This window comes from Erythrolamprus reginae, chromosome 1 (assembly GCF_031021105.1).
Source record: "Erythrolamprus reginae isolate rEryReg1 chromosome 1, rEryReg1.hap1, whole genome shotgun sequence".
NCBI classification, from domain to species: domain Eukaryota; kingdom Metazoa; phylum Chordata; class Lepidosauria; order Squamata; family Dipsadidae; genus Erythrolamprus; species Erythrolamprus reginae.
This window is the reverse complement of record NC_091950.1, coordinates 90,530,460-90,547,669: the sequence shown is the minus strand read 5'-3', so window position 1 is coordinate 90,547,669 and position 17,210 is coordinate 90,530,460. Positions and strand designations below refer to the sequence as shown.

Here is a 17,210-nt window from a genome sequence, read left to right as displayed (position 1 = left end):
GGAAACATATGAGTATTAATCAATACATTTCTGAATTCCTGACAGGAAAAATGATAAATTGTGGCCATGGCAGTGGTGCTGGAAAGAAGTGATAAATTTGCAGAAAATAGATGGGTACTGGGAAGCTGGGTAAAAGATGATAAACAAAGAAATAGGTCTTGGATAGTGATGGGCGAACTGAATCCGCACAATTCGGGTCCGTACCGAATTTTGCGGTGTTCGGTATGCTGAACACGAAATTTTTTGAAACTTCGGGCAAAGTTTGGGGTCGCGTTCGGCATTCTGAGATTTGATGTCACCGGCAGGTTGCTAACGACGTCAAGGTGATCACTTCCTGGATTCCATGGAATCCAGGAAGTGATCACCTTGGCGTCCTTAGCAACCTGCCGGTGACGTCAAGTCTCTGCTCCCGGAATCTCTTCGTGGGAGGGATTCCCCAACTCCTTCAAAGGGCGGTTCTTTCACGTAAAAATAAACATGTTAATTTTTACGTGAAAGGACCGCCCTTTGCTTGCAGCGCCGCTGCGGTGTCCTTTTTCGTAAAAATAATAATGTTTATTTTTACGTGAAGACCTCCCTTTGAAGGAGCTGGGGAATCCCTCCCACGAAGAGATTCTGGGGGCAGAGCCTTGACGTCACCGGCAGGTTGCTAAGGTTGCCAAGGTGATCACTTCCTGGATTCCATGGAATCCAGGAAGTGATTACCTTGGCGACCTTAGCAACCTGCCGGTATACGTGACGTCAAAGTTCCACACCCGGAATCTCTTCGTGGGATTCCCCGTTCGGGTTCGGCCAAATTTTGCGTAAAGTTCGTCCGAACTTGCCAAACCAGAACACCGTTGGGTTCGCCCATCACTAGTCTCGGAAGAAAAGAATCAGAAGGAAGTCAGGGTGCAGCTGAGAGCATACACTAATCGGTGTTTTAAAGGAAAAATACCGAGTAACAGCCATAGATATAATAATAATAATAATAATAATAACAACAACAACAACAACAACAACAACAACAACAACAACAGAGTTGGAAGGGATGTTGGAGGTCTTCTAATCCAACCCCCTGCTTAGGCAGGAAACCCTACACTACTTCAGACAGATGGTTATCCAATATCTGCTTTAAAACTTCCAGTGTCGCAGCATTCACAACTTCTGGAGGCAGGCTGTTCCACTGATTAACTGTTCTGACTGGCAGGAAATTCTTCCTTAGTTCTAAGTGACTTCGCTCCTTGTTTAGTTTCCACCCATTGCTTTTTGTTCTACCCTCAGGTGCTTTGGAGAATAGGTTGACACCTTCTTCTTTGTGGCAACCCCTGAGATATTGGAACACTGCTATCATGTCCCCCTTGGTCCTTCTTTTCATTAAACTAGCCATGCCCAGTTACTTCAACTGTTCTTCATATGTTTTATGAATCATAACTACAGACTTCATATTCAACAGCTGAAGGACAAAAATGGATGCTTTCATGTGAATAGTGTTTTAGAAATTAGACAAAGGGCAGTAATAAGTTTGTTATAAAATTTTCATTCATGCATACAATTATATAACTGGAGATGATGAAAATGCTTTCTAGGTATGAAAGGGCCAGCTCGTTTTCCCAGTTCTTCAGGTACGCAGTTGCCAAGTGAGAATTGCAACTGCTCCATCTACAAAGGTCAGGCATTCCACTGGGGAGGATAATCTTCAGCTGGTACTATTTTATTTGCAGCATTGAAGAGGAACATTATGGGAAAAACTAGAAAAAAATATTTTTGTTACTTTAGTTCAAAGGACAAGGCCCCTTGACTGAATGACTTTCTTCTTTTTTCTTTGTTCATTACTTTTTGTTTTTGTACTTTGTTTTTCTTTTGTTCATACTTTTATAACTCTTTTAGGGGGAAAGGAATTACTCATTTTAATGGTCAATACTACAATTCCCTCTATTATTTGAAGTAAATTTAATTTCTTTTCCATTGAAATTCTCATTGTTTCATTTCTGTTTTCCATACATTTAAACATATAGATTTTTGATCTGTATAGGTTCTGATTTGTGTTCTACTAGTAAATCACAATTGTGCCTAACAAATGTTTCACATTGTGTGCTATACGATTTTCAAGTTCAGTCAAATTTTTAAATGTTCTTCCTAGCTTTTGCATTTTATATACCAATGACTGCATCTCACACAATCCATCTGTTAAACTACTGAAGTTTGCAGACGATACAACAGTGTTTGGTCTCATTCGAGACAACGATGAAACCACATACGGACGGGAGGTTGAACAACCTGGAACTGAACTCATTCAAAACTGTAGAAATGGTGGTAGACTTTAAGAGAAACCCTCCCATCCTTCCACTTCTTACAATACTAGACAACACAGTATCAACAGTAGACACCTTCAAATTTCTAGATTCTATCATATCTCAAGACCTAAAATAATCACCTATCATCAAAAACATCATCAAAAAAGCACAACAAAGAATGTTCTTTCTGCACCAACTCAGGAAGCTCAAACTGCCCAAGGAGCTGCTGACACAGTTCTACAGAGGAATCATTGAGTCTGTCATCAGCATCTCCATAACTTTCGGGTTTGTTTCTGCAACCCAACAAGACCGACACAGACTTCAGAGGATAATCAGAACTGCAGAAAAAACAATTGCTGCCAACCTGCCTTAATTGAGGACCTGTATACTGCACGACTCAAAAAAAGGGCTGTGAAAATATTGTACCCTGGACATAAACTGTTTCAACTCTGTTGTGAGTGCTCCTTGTCTCTAGCTAAGAAACCCTTGTAGCATATTGTGGCTGATGCATTTTTAATCATACCTCTGCAAATATATCAAGGCAACTACAATTAAATATCGCCATCTGGTGTTGAAACGTAGTACTGCAAGAAGGAAAGTACAGAATTCAATAAAAGCTTTCTTTCTATTTTGGTCAATGAAGAATTGAAAAGGAACATCTGCAGTCTGGAACAGATCTATTGAAATCCTGAGAGTGAGATTGAAGGCTGTGCAAGCCAATATAAACTGAGAGGTATGTCCAGGTGAAATAAGCACCAAAAATATGTTTTTCTAATAAGACCTAATACTGAACAGAATACTGTATATGCACTGGACATTAATAACTAAAGCATTCCCAATAAATAAAGCAATTTTCCAAATAGATAACCATGTAATACCAACATGCACTTCCCTTTGCATCTGAGGGAATATAGAGGTTGTTCTGTTCTTCCTAGAACTTGCATTTGCAATAGGACTGAGTGCTGTAAACTTCCTACATGTTTACCTTTCATAAAAGATAGGAGCTGACCACTATTATCCTGTCTAGTAAGGCAGCAGCCAATCATCATAGTGTAGGCTTTAAGGATTTTTCAAACAATCTTATTGCTCAGGGGTGTCAAACTCATGTTGTGTCATTACAGCATCACATGATGTATTGGAACTCCACACCCCCTTCTCTAAACCAGGTGTGGGCATGGCCAGTATTTGACACATCCATCCCATGGATCGGGAGTTTGAGCTCTGCCATGGATTTTTACTATGTCATCATTAGTCTCTAACACTTTTATTGAATCAGAAACTGTTAGAAGCTTGAGCATTAGCTCTAAGAAATTATTATCAATCATGACAAATAGTCCTTCAAACACTATAATTTACTCTAGAAATGGATTTTCTGACTGATCTAAGTATAATAAGAATCTAACATCACATTAATTTCCAACAGTGTCAAATCAACCATAGTCAATGCCTTGTTGTAGTTTTTACATTTTCAATATCAAAGGTAATGTTTATTTTAAAAAATCAAAAATTAATCTGGCAAATTTTCAATTTATTCATGCTTTAAAATATCGCAATAATTATGTCAAGGAAGAATTATAGATGACAAATGGGAGTCCCCAATTCTCTACCCATTCTTCAGTTCAAATTATAAATATCATCATGCCCCCCCCCCCCCCCCCCCCCCCCCCCCCCCCCCCCCCCCCTGGCATTATCCAGATGTGCCTAAGTCTAATTATAATTCCCATAGAGGTAGTCTTTAACTTATGAGCCTACATCATAAATCTCTCATATCAGCATGGGACACTGCAAATAGCTGTAAAAATCAGCCAGTTGCCAAGCACCCAAAAAACGGTCATATCGCTGTGGAAGCAGTGGTTGTCGGAATTTCCGAACCGGTTCCATCATATTGTTGAATTGGTTGCTAAGCAACTGATTGTAAGTCGAAGACTATCTGATCCTCAAAGAGCAGCATCATTATAGTAATCATTCACTCTGGCTTTGATGGAGTATTTACACAAAGTTAAGGAAAATTCACTTAAAATTATTTATTCAGCTTCTACTGCTTAGAATAGAGGATCTCTATGGCTTACAGCTTAAGCTATGGCCTGAGTTGGAAAAGGTTTGCATTCTATTTCTGCATTTATGTTTGCTTTCTTTAAAACTGAACCTTTCAATAAAAACCTAAATTATTCCCTCTCTCAATCTGCAATCTGTTTAGAATATTATACAATGAAATTATCTTATTTCAAACCTGAACATTTATGTGGCACTGAATTCAGTACAATGCCATGTTTTAGTTTTTTTAAAGTTTTCTTTATTGAGTTATACAAAGTAATAAATAAAAGGTGTGTACACCACAATATATTTCTTTTTTTTTTTACAGATCTTACCCATTTCATCTTGTTCCTTATGTTTCTACGGAGAGGGGCGGCATACAAATTTAATTAATAATAATAATAATAATAATAATAATTATTATTATTATTATTATTATTATTATTATTATTATTATAATTATTATAATAATAATAATTATTATTATTATAATAATTATTATTATTATTATAATAATTATAATAATAATAATAATAATAATAATAATAATAATAATAATTATTATTATTATTATTATTATTATTAATTAAATTTGTATGCCGCCCCTCTCCGTAGACTCGGGGTGGCTTATACCATAGACGTCAAGTATTGTAATATTCCGAATAATTTATTCCTTTAATTTCCATGGTCATTTTGTCTATTTCAGCACATTTATAAATTTTATCAATGCAATGTTTTGAAAATGGCACACATTGAGCATTTCCCAATAAATTTTAGAAGTGAAAATGCCGGCAATACGTCAAATGTCCATATTCAGTCTTTTTATTACAATTTGCCAGAAGGCACCAGTATCCTTACTGATTACTTTTTAAGGATGCTCTAATATTTTTCTTTTAATATCTCTTTTACATTTAGCTTTTATCCAACCTTAAAGTATATTATTTCCATGCAAGGTGATAAGGGGCAAATGCAAAGAAGTACACAATAATTTCTTTAGTAGCTTTGTGTACAGCAGATGGTGATACAGCAAGCAAAGAAAGGGATAATAAATTGTGAAGTGTTGCAGGGCTGAGCTAACTTGATCTTTAAACTCCAGTGAGTGCACCAGCTGCACATTAATGCACAGAGCTATCAAGGGAAAAGGAAATTTAAAGGCAGCGCTCTCATTTAAATAACTTTAATATGGAAGGATCACACACTTTTTTTCAGCTGCAAAATGTTGCAAATTAAATTTTCACTACATCATAAATCAGCTCAAATGAAATTCAGATGTCCTATGAAACTAACATACATGCATTGTGCAATCAATGTACATTATAGAACAAAGCCCTTGGGGCGGAGAGCTCTCAGTTGTTTTTCCAGGCTTGGCCCAGGAACAGCTGGTACTCCAGCTTGTCTCAAAATGGTATCCCTCATTTGGGATCCATTTCCAAACCTATTACAAGGAAGTGAATCTTTCCTTAAAGAGATAGTCAGATGCACTCACAGCCTGTGGGCAAATAGATCTACAATAGATTAGTCATTGTATCCCTCTAGCTCAGTGGTTCCCAATCTTTTCTTGGCCATGACCCACTTAAGCATCTCTTAAAAAACCCCACCCCCACCCCTTACTATTCAATTCTTACTATTCTTACTATTCAAAAAGTGAACTCCTATTCACACGGAGGAAACCTAAAAGACCATTAACTTGGTTTAAACAAGGTTCCAATTGCCCCCAAGGAGTATTCAGAGTAATCTCTGAGTTGTCAAAGACACACATACACAGTGGAAACTTGGGAGTACTAGCAGATATCCATCTGATAGCCCACAGTTACAAGTTTTCGGAGAGGGACAGCATACAAATTTAATAAATAATAATAATAATAATAATAATAATAATAATAACAACAACTATTATTATTATTATTATTTATTAGATTTGTATGACGCCCCTCTCTGAAAACTTGTTAGTAATAATAATAATAATAATAATAATAATTATTATTATTATTATTATTGGTTCATTAATACAAGTCAAATGCATTAAGTGTATAAAATATTATTTACTTTGGCAATTATTTTAGTGAAGAGTAGTTCTAGTCATACACAGTTAAATACATATACAATACTGTAAGTATTACTTGTTCAGCTTACAAATAAATAAACCAGTACAGTATTTAACACACAATTTCTACTACAGCAGTCACAGAGAACATAATAGAAATAGCAGAGAGAAAACTACGCTTCTGGCTCCCTCTTATGGCCATCCGTAACATTAACTCTTAAAGCAATAGTGTTTCAATACATTTAAGCATACATTGTTGGTTTGTTTTATATATTGCCAAACCTAACCAGTTATGTACATAGCACTAACACCCCATTAAAAATCAAATTGCTCCCTCCGTGGGGCGTGGGCCCCACATTGGGAACCATTGCTCTAGCTCAAACTCAGAAGCTTTGAACCAGATACATCAGGTGCTATGAAAAAGTAAAATACCAATTGAAAAATAATGCATCAATTAATATATTTCCATAAATTATACTTTTCTATAATTTCATTCAATATTTCCAAGCTCACTTAATTTTCAGGCACTTAGCATTTACTATTATTAACTTTCATCAATCTTCTACATTTCCAAGTATATTTTAAATGCATAATGCAAACTCATAAAATCATATAGTACATATCATAAACCCCTTGTTTATCATATGTATCTTCCATTAATTTTACCTATGTAATTCTATAGCAGTGTTCTCTCTAAATTTTTTTTGGGGTGGGCGGAAAAGTATAGTGTCTGAGCGGCAGTCCCTTCGGGACTGGGCGACACAGAAATAATAATAAAATTTCCCTCTCGGCTTCTGGGCAGGTTTGGAAAACTCTGAGTTGATGATGATTTTTAAGTGAGCGATTGCTCACCTGCTCAGCTTAGAGGAAACTATGTTCTATAGTTCTAAAATTCTAATCCAATTTTATGAATTAATACATTTTAATATTAAACAACACTTAAATATATATATTTACTAATATTTCATAGTCAATCCATATTTAATAATCAATCATCCCAAATTTCTACCACTATTCTCATTTCTGGGTACCTCTCCTGTCTCTCCCCCTTTTCTCTCTCATTTGTTTCTCATTTCTCCCTCTTCCTCCCTTTTTCTCTCATTCCTTCCCTCTCACTTCTCTCTTTTTCCATCCCTGTGTCCTCCCCCCTTGTGTGTATGTGTGTGTGTGTGAACTCTTGAACCATTTCCCAAAACAGGTGAGGGCTGGGTTTTTTTTCTGTTATTACTTGAGTGCTTCTTACCATATGTTTAAATCAAGAGTCACTCCTCTTTCTTTCTTTCTCTCTTTCCCTTCCTTCCCTCCCTCCCTTTCTCTCTCTCTTTCTTCCCCCCCTCTTTCTCTCTCTCTTCATCCCTCCCTTTCTCGACACAGCAGAGCCATTCGCTTTCCCTCTCAGTGTCTCTCTTGCCTCCTGCTCGCAAGAGGGGCTGCTGTGGCTGTGGCTGACCATGAGGGGGCTCCCTCCGCAGGGAACTGAGCGTGCGCATCCACCTTTTGCCCGTCTCCACTTCTTTTGCTCCTGAACCGAAAAGGCACGAAGGGGGAGGGGAGGAAAGGCTTCCCTGGCATCTGTCCCCTCCCCCTGCCTGCTTGCTTTGTTTTATTTAACCGGAGGGACCAGCCTAGAAGCGGCCCCAACGCCCCGTGTCGCCCTCCCCGGGCTTGCAAGCGGCCGCCCCCCCACTCCCATGGCACAAAGTGAGCATGGCGGTCAGGGGGGTTGCTGATGTCAAGCCTGGCGGCGCCGAGCAAAGCTGGCTGCCCGGGGAAGCAGCGTATTTGAAAAGCGCACTGCTTCCCTGTGTGGCCAGCTTTGCTGGCAGGCACAGGGCTTCATGTCAGTGGGCCCCTGCTGCCCCAACAGCAATCTCCCAACCGCCGTGATCCCCGCCCTCCCAGCAACGGACTGTTAATGGTGCTGGAAATCACCCGGGGGCTGGATAAATGGCCTCAGTGGGCCGCATCCGTCCCACGGGCCGTAGTTTGGGGACCGCTGCTGCAAAGGTTATGAATTCTTCTATTCTCCACTCGTCAATTAGAACAGAAGAAGCTTCTTCAATGAGAAGCAAAACACTTTAAAAAAAGAAAGTTCAGTTGCCTTTTGGACAACGGTGACCTGGATGATTGAGAAGCTCCATAGACATAAAGCATATATAAATACATTAGTCAGAATTATATCTTATACTGTAAAGATGGATTTCCAACTCAGCACTTTAGAAGATTAATACAAACACATGAGAGGAAATTGCATTAGAAAATTATTAGTTTCAAGACATTTCCTCACAGCTTTATTTTTTAATACGTTTGGCTCAGGTGATTAGAATTTAGAAGTTGTGGAGATGAAAGTTAAACCATTGACAGTAAGAGCAAGACAAAATCTGAAAATAAACTGACAGTATTGCAAAAACGCATTCAAATTCTTTACTAATAAATGCAGTACAGTACTTCCTTGGTAAAAGCTGGAAAATTAATGTGTAAATTTCATAGGATAAAGGCCTCAGTTTGCTTATACAATTAAGTGCTACTGTTTAAAAAGCCATGATTTTGTTCATAATGCTAAATACTAATACTAAAATTTGTTAAAAGAACTGATCATGGCTTGGTTCACAGATTATGAGCTGTGATGGCACAGCAGGTAGAGTGCTGTACTGCAGGCCACTGAAGCTGACTGCTAAATCTGCAGGTCAGCGGTTCAAATCTTATCACCGGCTCAATGTTGACTCAGCCTTCCATCCTTCCAAGGTGGGTAAAATAAGGACCCGGATTGTGGGGGCAATAGGCTGGCTCTGTTAAAAAATGCTATTGCTAACATGTTGAAAGCCGCCCTGAGTTTAAGGAGAAGGGCGGCATAAAAATCAATCAATAATCAATCAATTAAATAAATAAATAAATAAATAAATAATAACCATAGATTTCACATATACTAATCTAAAACTAAATCCCATTATAATTTAGCAACATGTGACCCAAGACTGCAATTATATATACAGTATATGATATATATATATGATTTGAAATAAAAATATGTAACCCTTCCCTGGTGCAGACCTGAAGGGATTGGATACTGTAGCCTAGAGGTTAATTCTCTGCCTTACAAGGCAAAGGTTGCAGGTTCAAGTCCTAGTGAGGGTATGGCTAGCTGATGAGGCCGAAATAAATCTATCCTAGTCTCCCTTAATTTTCAAATTCAGCAAAAAAACAAGTGACACATACAGACAGAATTGTCGGCTATAAATAAAAAATTAACTGCCTTCAAAATGACCCTGGGTTGGCCCGAGAGGCAAAAAAAGGAGCTGTGATGTTCCTTCAGTACACCAGGGTGATTCGACACAAAAATATGTAACCCTTCCCTGGTGTAGGCCTGAATGGATTGGATACTGTAGCCTAGAGGTTAATTTTCTGCCTTACAAGGCAAAGGTTGCAGGTTCAAGTCCCAGTGAGGGTATGGCTAGCTGATGAGGCGAAAATAAGGCCGAAATAGATCTATCCTAGTCTCCCTTAATTTTCAAAAAAACAAGTGACACACACATATATATAAGACAAGCCAAAACACAAACATAAAACATATATAGGAACTTTTGCTGCCCCGCTCTTATTAGATTTTTTAGAGTAAAAATATAGATACATATTCTTATATTCCCTACAAATATTTTCTCTAATTCTTAATACTTAACATTCTAATATTGTTTGTTATTAACTATTTACACATTTATAACTACAGTGGTACCTCGAAATACGAGTTTAATTCGTTCCGGACCTGGGCTCTTAAGTCGAGCAGCTCTTATCTCGAACGACTTTTCCCCATAGGAATTAATGTAAATAATTTTAATTGGTTCCAGCCCTCAAAAAACTCACAAAGTTAGTCTAAATTATGCAGAAAGACATGTTTTTAATGAAGAAATGTACATGTACATATAAATGAATAATGAAGTTTCTTTCACTTAACTTGTAAACTTTCTTAAACTTTTAAATTTACATATGTTCAACTTCTCTGCCACCCAATCCTGTAGGACAGAGGTCCCCAACCCTTTTTGCACCAGGGACCGGCTTTAAGCGATCAAGAGAGGAATGGGTGAATGAATGGACGGAGGGTGGGAAGGAAGGAAAGAGGGAAGGGACAGGAACAGAGGAAGGAAGCAAGGAAACTTATGAAAGGGGAGAGTAACAGAGGAATGAGTGAAGGGAGGGAGGGAGGGAAGAAGGTGGGAAGGAGAAAGAAAAGAAGAAATAGAGGAAGGGAAGGTAAAAGAGAGAAAGAAAAAGAGCAAGAAAGAAAGCTGCAAGCACCCCCCCCGAGCCCCCCAGGCCGGCTGCAACCTTTTAAAACATGCGCGCCGCTTCGCAGCTGTCTCCTGAAGCCGAACGCGGAAGTTAGCGTTTGGCTTCAGGAGACAGCTCCTTGGCGCTTGTATCTCGAATTTGGGCTTGTAAGTAGAACAAAAATATCTCTCCCCTCCCAGCTCTTATCTCGAGTTGCTCTTAAGTAGAGCAGCTCTTATGTCGGGGTTCCACTGTATTTACTATTTACACATTTATGACTTGATCATTCATTATTTCTTAATCTTTTATCTAGCCAATCATAAACCTTATCCCAGACTTTGAGACATTCTGATTCTTCCTGTCTTTTAACCTTAGTAATGGAGGCTGCAGCGGCACACACTCACCCGAAATTAAATTGAGATTTAGAATGAATTTATTGGCACTTTGAGTGTACCCTAATCGGATTCGGCATACATTTAAAATGAAATTGCGTTGCATACAGCTCTCAAAGGGTCACCACCTGCATGCATCTATCTATCTGTCTGTCCGTCCGCCCGCCCGCCCGCCCATCCATCCACCCATCCAATTTGTATGCCACCCAACTCCCCAGGGACACTGAGCAGCTTCACAAGCAAAAATCACATTACATAAACATGACTAAATACATACCAAATTCTGCATATACACTCACATATGCTGCTCAAAAAAATCAAGGGAACACTCAAAGAACACATCCTAGATCTGAATGAATGAAATATTCTAATTGAATACTTTGTTCTGTACAAAGTTGAATGTGCACAACAGCATGTGAAATTGATTGTCAGTCAGTGTTGCTTCCTAAGTGGACAGTTTTATTTCACAGAAGTTTGATTTACTTGGAGTTATATTCTGTTTAAGTGTTCCTTTTATTTTATTTTTGAGCAGTGTATATTACATGGTACAGTGAATCAATGTAAGAGATTAAAGGCCAGGTAAACACACAATGGTGCCAAAAAGAAGTTCCGGAAAGTGTTCTGAACGTTATGTCCTACGTCACACACACACACCTCTCTCTGGAGGTACGGAGTTATGAGCTGCAACAATCCGGACCACCGCTACTTTGCTGCCATCTTGTGGTTGTCCGGATCGTTGTAGCCCTGATGTAATTTCTCCCCCTCCCCGCTCCCTTAACCTTGACCCTTATGTAATATGGCGTCATGTAAATGTCTTGACTTGAGAGTCTCAGTCATCCAGGTCATGGTTGTCCCAAAAGTGCTTTTTTCAAGAGGTAACTAGAATTTCTGTGTGTGTGTGTGTGTTCACTTCTCAACGAAGATGCTTCTTCAGTTCTGGCTGGATTCCTCGCATTCTCCCACCATCCAGCCAGAGTCGAAGAAGTTTCTTCTTGGATGACAAGCGAAACATCTTCAAAAAAAAAAATCCTAGAAAGTCCATCTGCCTCGAGAGAGAAAAAGCACTTTTGAGACCTTCTTTTATCGTTTCAGCGGACTATAAAATACAAAAAATGGGGAGAGGGAAACACAGACTATTGCGCATGCGCCCAAATACCTCGAAGCAATGGGCTTTTTTCCCCTCAGTCAAGCCGAGAGGCCTTCTCCCACCATGGACCTCCTTTCCACACCCTTCGCTTTCCAGCCACCTATCACCGAACTACAAGCACATTACGTTCCTCCGCGATCACGTGGGACGAGATTCCATTTTGTGGCGTAGCTAATACTCGACCTACCCAGTCGAGGCGAGGACGTCGTCGGGGGCGGTTGCTGGTTTGTCTTAGTCCGTTGACACCTGCGCTTAAAAAAAATCGTAAGTGCCTGCCTTCAAATTTAATAGGCCATCTAGAAGAACAGTTGCGGGGCTGGGGAAGAGAGAGGGGCGGCGGCATTGTATAAATCTCATTAAGCGGGAGAGAAACATACTTTAAACCGTCGGCGGCGCATGTGTGTGTGTGTGTGCGAGTGAGTGATTACATTTCCCCTTAACAGAAAAAGCCAGGAGAGGTAACATTGGCCTTGGAACATTGGGGTGCGGCCACGCCGCCATTTCGTGAAAAACAATCAAAAGGATTGCTGGGCGGTCGTGTGTGGAAGGCGCATGCGCAGCTCTTCCGTAACTCCGCGCCGGCTGCTTTAGGCCGCCTGGAGAAAAAGGCGGAACCGAGGTGGCGTTTTCCAATTGGACGGTGGCTGGTTGGAACGAGCGGAGGGGCGGGGCAATGGGCCCCGCGTTTGGGTTCTGCCTTTTCCTGATGTCAGACTGCGGCAACCGAGGGCGGAGGAGGTACTGCGGCAACTAATGAAGCTGGCGCTGCTGATCCTGTTGGGCGGCGGCGGCCATCTTTCTTTCTTTTTTTTAGACTCGATTTGCCGACTTGAATTTTTACGTTAATTTTCTTTTAAATTAGTTTTTTTCTTCTGCAGCTGTTCTAAAACGGTACCATGAGTGGTTGTCGTGTATTCATCGGAAGGCTAAACCCAGCCGCCAGAGAGAAGGACGTAGAGAGATTCTTCAAGGGATATGGACGCATCCGGGACATTGATTTGAAGAGAGGTTTTGGATTTGTGGTAAGCAGTAAACAAAAATGGCTTCGTACAAAGCAGTATTTTGTAGGGATGAAATTGATTACTTCCTATGGGGGGAAAAGGAGCTAGGGGGGATTTAGTAGCCACTTCAGATCCATCGCTTTTTAAAATTAAGTGGTAAAACACTTTGTAGTATTTAGAACTGATAGTAAGGTTTTTTTAAAAATTACAATTCAGGCTTTCCCTTTCTCACAAAGGGAATTGAGATTTGGAATAAAATCAATGGAAAGCGGCTTCTGTTCTGTGCATTTAAGAAACTTGAAACTAATCAGAGATGCCATTCAGTAAATCACTGATGCATTGTTTTGTTATATAATAGGAGTTCGAAGATCCCAGAGATGCTGATGATGCAGTCTATGAATTGGATGGAAAAGAACTTTGCAGTGAAAGGTAACATTTCATAACCCTTTGATTGTATTTGGATGCTTTGTGCATGTTTTATTATATGCTTGACATTCTTGCAAATACATTGGATTTCGGTATGTTCAGGTTGGCCTACTTTAGTCTGAAACTTGGAGGGAGTCATAATTAGTATTCCCATCTTAATGTCACCTAGATGAGATGGATTGTTGTATTATAAATAGGTGTAATAATTTTGCTTTCTAGAGTTACAATTGAACATGCTAGAGCCCGCTCTAGAGGTGGAAGGGGCAGAGGGCGTTATTCTGATCGTTTTAGCAGCCGCCGTCCACGAAATGATAGAAGGTAACTACTATGCAAAGACCATAGGTGATGCTCAGTTTAACTTTCTGTAGGCATAACTAATGAACTGAACATTTTGTTTTTGCTAGAAATGCACCACCTGTAAGAACAGAAAACCGTCTCATTGTAGAAAATTTGTCTTCTCGAGTCAGCTGGCAGGTTTGTTAAACATGATTATCTTAGACTTCATTTAATGGGTATGTAATATGTAAAATTTTTATTAAGACTATTTTTTATCTTAAATTTAAAACATTTATCAAAATTATTAATTAATGTTTAAATGCATTGTTCAAAAGTAGTTTAATAGTATTTTGATGTAATTTTACCTTGTTTTATAAATCCATTTTAACCACTTTAAAAATCCATTTTATTTGCCAGCCTATCTGTGTCGTTGGCCTTATGACGAGGAGTGCCTGTGGGTTATCCTAATCGTTCTGTCTTGGTCACTCTTGGTTGGGCCTGGTTGACTTATCCAGTCAGCTCCTCCAGTGTATCAGTGGGCCACCTCTAGATCTGTGTTTGCCGGTCTAGACGTAATCGATGCACTTCCTTAAAGTGCCAGGTTGCAGCGATCCCCGAAAGTTAACGAGATCTGATTCCTAAGTTGAGAACTGTACTGCCTCTAACGCTTCGAAAATAAGAGATCGTGATCGAGAGTTGAAAGATACGAATTAGGTGGTCCTTGGAATCCTGATCGCAGTAAAGTTGATCCTTGGTGTAACTTCACAAGAGTAGAGAATGTCTGGATTCGACAGTAGTCTGCTAATAGGGAGGGCTGTGCGATTAAAGGCTTCCATCGACTGGGTAGTTCTCTTCAAATGGTTGGCGAAGAGCCAGTCGGGCATGTACCGTGGTGGTATCTTCGATCGCTTAATGCAGTTTGCTGCTTGGCTAGCCTAGGGAAATGTTAATAAAGGTAAAGTAAACTATATTTTTAATGACATATGGGGCACAAAATAACTGGTTTTTGTTTTGTAAATGTGCTGTTTTAGTTGTAAGACATTTCAGAATGCTTTCATACAAGTAAACTTGGCATTCAGTTGTGTAAAATGTATAGACAAATAACTTATGATTTGAGCATTTTGCTTAAAGCAATATGCTGTTTTCATTTATTTCGTGCCCTGATATATTGTATCAAATACAGAATTATCTAAAAGTGTGGCATCTGCCACATTTTAATTGTTAACATCTTTTTTTGCAGTAGTAATTTTTATTAATTGATAACCATTGTCTACCTCCTTTATCTAACATATTTAATCTTGTGATAGGATCTCAAAGACTTCATGAGACAAGCTGGGGAAGTAACATTTGCAGATGCACACAGGCCCAAACTAAATGAAGGGTACGTACTTTGGAACCATTGTAACATCGCAAAAGATAACTTGGGAGAAGGAATCTCCAAAGTAGGTTTTTTTGGAAGTTTAAGCATTGGTAGTTTAATATATAAGCTGTATTTCTTTTTTTAATTAGGGTGGTTGAGTTCGCCTCTTATAGTGATCTAAAGAATGCCATTGAAAAACTTTCTGGCAAGGAAATCAATGGAAGGAAAATCAAACTAATTGAGGGCAGCAAAAGGCACAGGTAAGAAGAGCTCAGCTAAGATACACTTGTGTATACACAGTTGTAGTCAGTATAAACCTAACATGGATATTTATCTTTCTTAGTCGATCCAGAAGCAGATCTCGCTCACGTAGCAGGAGCTCTTCAAGGTCCCGTAGCCGTTCTCGATCAAGAAGCCGCAAGTCTTACACCAGATCCAGGAGCAGGAGCCGTAGCAAATCAAAATCACTTAGTCGATCTCCTGCGCCTGAAAAGAGTCAGAAACGTGCTTCCTCCAGTAGATCAAAATCTCCTGCTTCTGTGGATCACCAGAGATCACGCTCAAGGTCAAGATCTGTAGATAGTGGCAACTGAATTGTTCAGGTTGCCGTGGAACTTTTAAAACCATACTTGCTAATAGTTGTGGTAAGTATGTGACTTTTGGGAAAGGGACTGAACCAGGGGAGGGTTGTAACAACTTTGTAAATGTGGACCATCAGAAAGTTGCTGAACTAATTATATTCTCTTTTTGATAATCTTTTTCTTGCTCACTTCATTAAATCAGAAGTGTGTAGCTTTATGTATATTGCTAGAGTCCTTTGAAGAAACTAATTTTTTTGTATTTAAAACAAAATTCTAATTCTGAACCATTTTTCAGTTATACTCTAGTAATTGAAATTTGGGTTGTTAAATGTTTAAATTTGTTAATTGAGCTTTACACCAGCTGTAAATAAGGCTTTATTTCCAGTTTTGGGAATGACTCCCAAGTATCTGTTTGCTGCCTTGGCCATATTTCCAAACATACTGGTCAAAACTCACAATAAAACTTTTTTTAAAAAAAACCCTGTGTCTTTCTTTCAAAGCTGTGGGAGAGTTGCATTTTGCGTTGGTTTGCACTTAGATGTTACCTTACCTTTCAGAAATAGGGTTATAAAACATTGAGAGAGTTTAGAAAGCTTTGGCTCAGCTTAGATCGTTACTTACATGCTGCATTTTCCCAAATGTTCCTTGCCCGTTATGATATATTTAGTAGCATATTCTACTGCAATGCATTCTACAATTTCTACTTAATATTTGATACTTGGAGTAGTGGAATAGTACTTTGCAGGTAATGAAAGGTTCGTGAAAATGGTATAAAGTTGTCAACTTATTTATTTTTTTATTTTATTTTTTATTTATTTTTTTATTTATTGGACTTATATGCCACCCCTCTCTGTGGACTTGGGGCGGCTTACAACATTTTTAGTAAAAAGTACAATAGATATAACATTCTAGGCCAATTAATAAGATAATAACTTTTTAAAAATTATTTTTTAAGAGTCTACGAAGAGGGGTGGCATACAAATCCAATAAATAATAATAATAATAAAATTAAATTTTTTAATATACTTGTAACTGAGATGCCATCTTGCCTAACTACACTCAACCCTAAGTGAGGATAAGGCAGTGTTTCCCAACCTTGGCCACTTGAAGATATTTGGACTTCAACTTCCAGAATTTCCCAGCCAGCGAATGCTGGCTGGGGAATTCTGGGAGTTGAAGTCCAAATATCTTCAAGTGGCCAAGGTTGGGAAACACTGGGATAAGGAATCTAGGTCAGGAATGTCAAATCCAGTCATTGTCACATGATATTGGGACTTCTTGCCCTTTGCTAAATGGTGTGGACATGGCCAACATGTAACATGTTTGGCGTGCGGGGTGTGAGTTTGACACCCCTACTTTAGGTAAAAGGTATTGGTGTAACTAAATAAAATAACTTGGCAATGACAATAG

The 17,210-nt window shown here is 39.0% G+C and overlaps 1 protein-coding gene across 3 annotated transcripts; it reads left to right on the top strand.

Moving 5' to 3' along the window:
- The first annotated feature begins 12,305 nt into the window (after positions 1-12,305).
- On the top strand, positions 12,306-16,251 carry SRSF5 (serine and arginine rich splicing factor 5). Of its 3 annotated transcripts, none has more exons than XM_070758616.1 (8): positions 12,306-12,420; positions 13,035-13,178; positions 13,516-13,586; positions 13,803-13,901; positions 13,988-14,057; positions 15,167-15,240; positions 15,369-15,479; positions 15,563-16,251. In XM_070758616.1, exons 2-8 carry the CDS (start codon positions 13,053-13,055, stop codon positions 15,810-15,812), a joined length of 801 nt encoding a protein of 266 aa, XP_070614717.1. In that variant the 5' UTR covers positions 12,306-12,420; positions 13,035-13,052; the 3' UTR covers positions 15,813-16,251. The 3 variants fall into 3 exon arrangements, 2 of the variants coding, with proteins under 2 accessions (XP_070614717.1, XP_070614728.1); XR_011559685.1 differs by having other exon boundaries at positions 12,309-12,420; positions 13,988-14,814; XM_070758627.1 differs by lacking the exon at positions 12,306-12,420 and adding an exon at positions 12,460-12,894.
- Positions 16,252-17,210: the final 959 nt, after the last annotated feature.

Coding starts and splice junctions, on each gene's coding strand:
- SRSF5 (XM_070758616.1), top strand. CDS start 13,053: ATGAGTGGTTGTCGTGTATTCATCGGAAGGCTAAACCCAGCCGCCAGA. Junction 13,587..13,802: donor AAAGAACTTTGCAGTGAAAG/GTAACATTTCAT, acceptor TTTGCTTTCTAG/AGTTACAATTGAACATGCTA. Junction 15,480..15,562: donor GAGGGCAGCAAAAGGCACAG/GTAAGAAGAGCT, acceptor TATCTTTCTTAG/TCGATCCAGAAGCAGATCTC.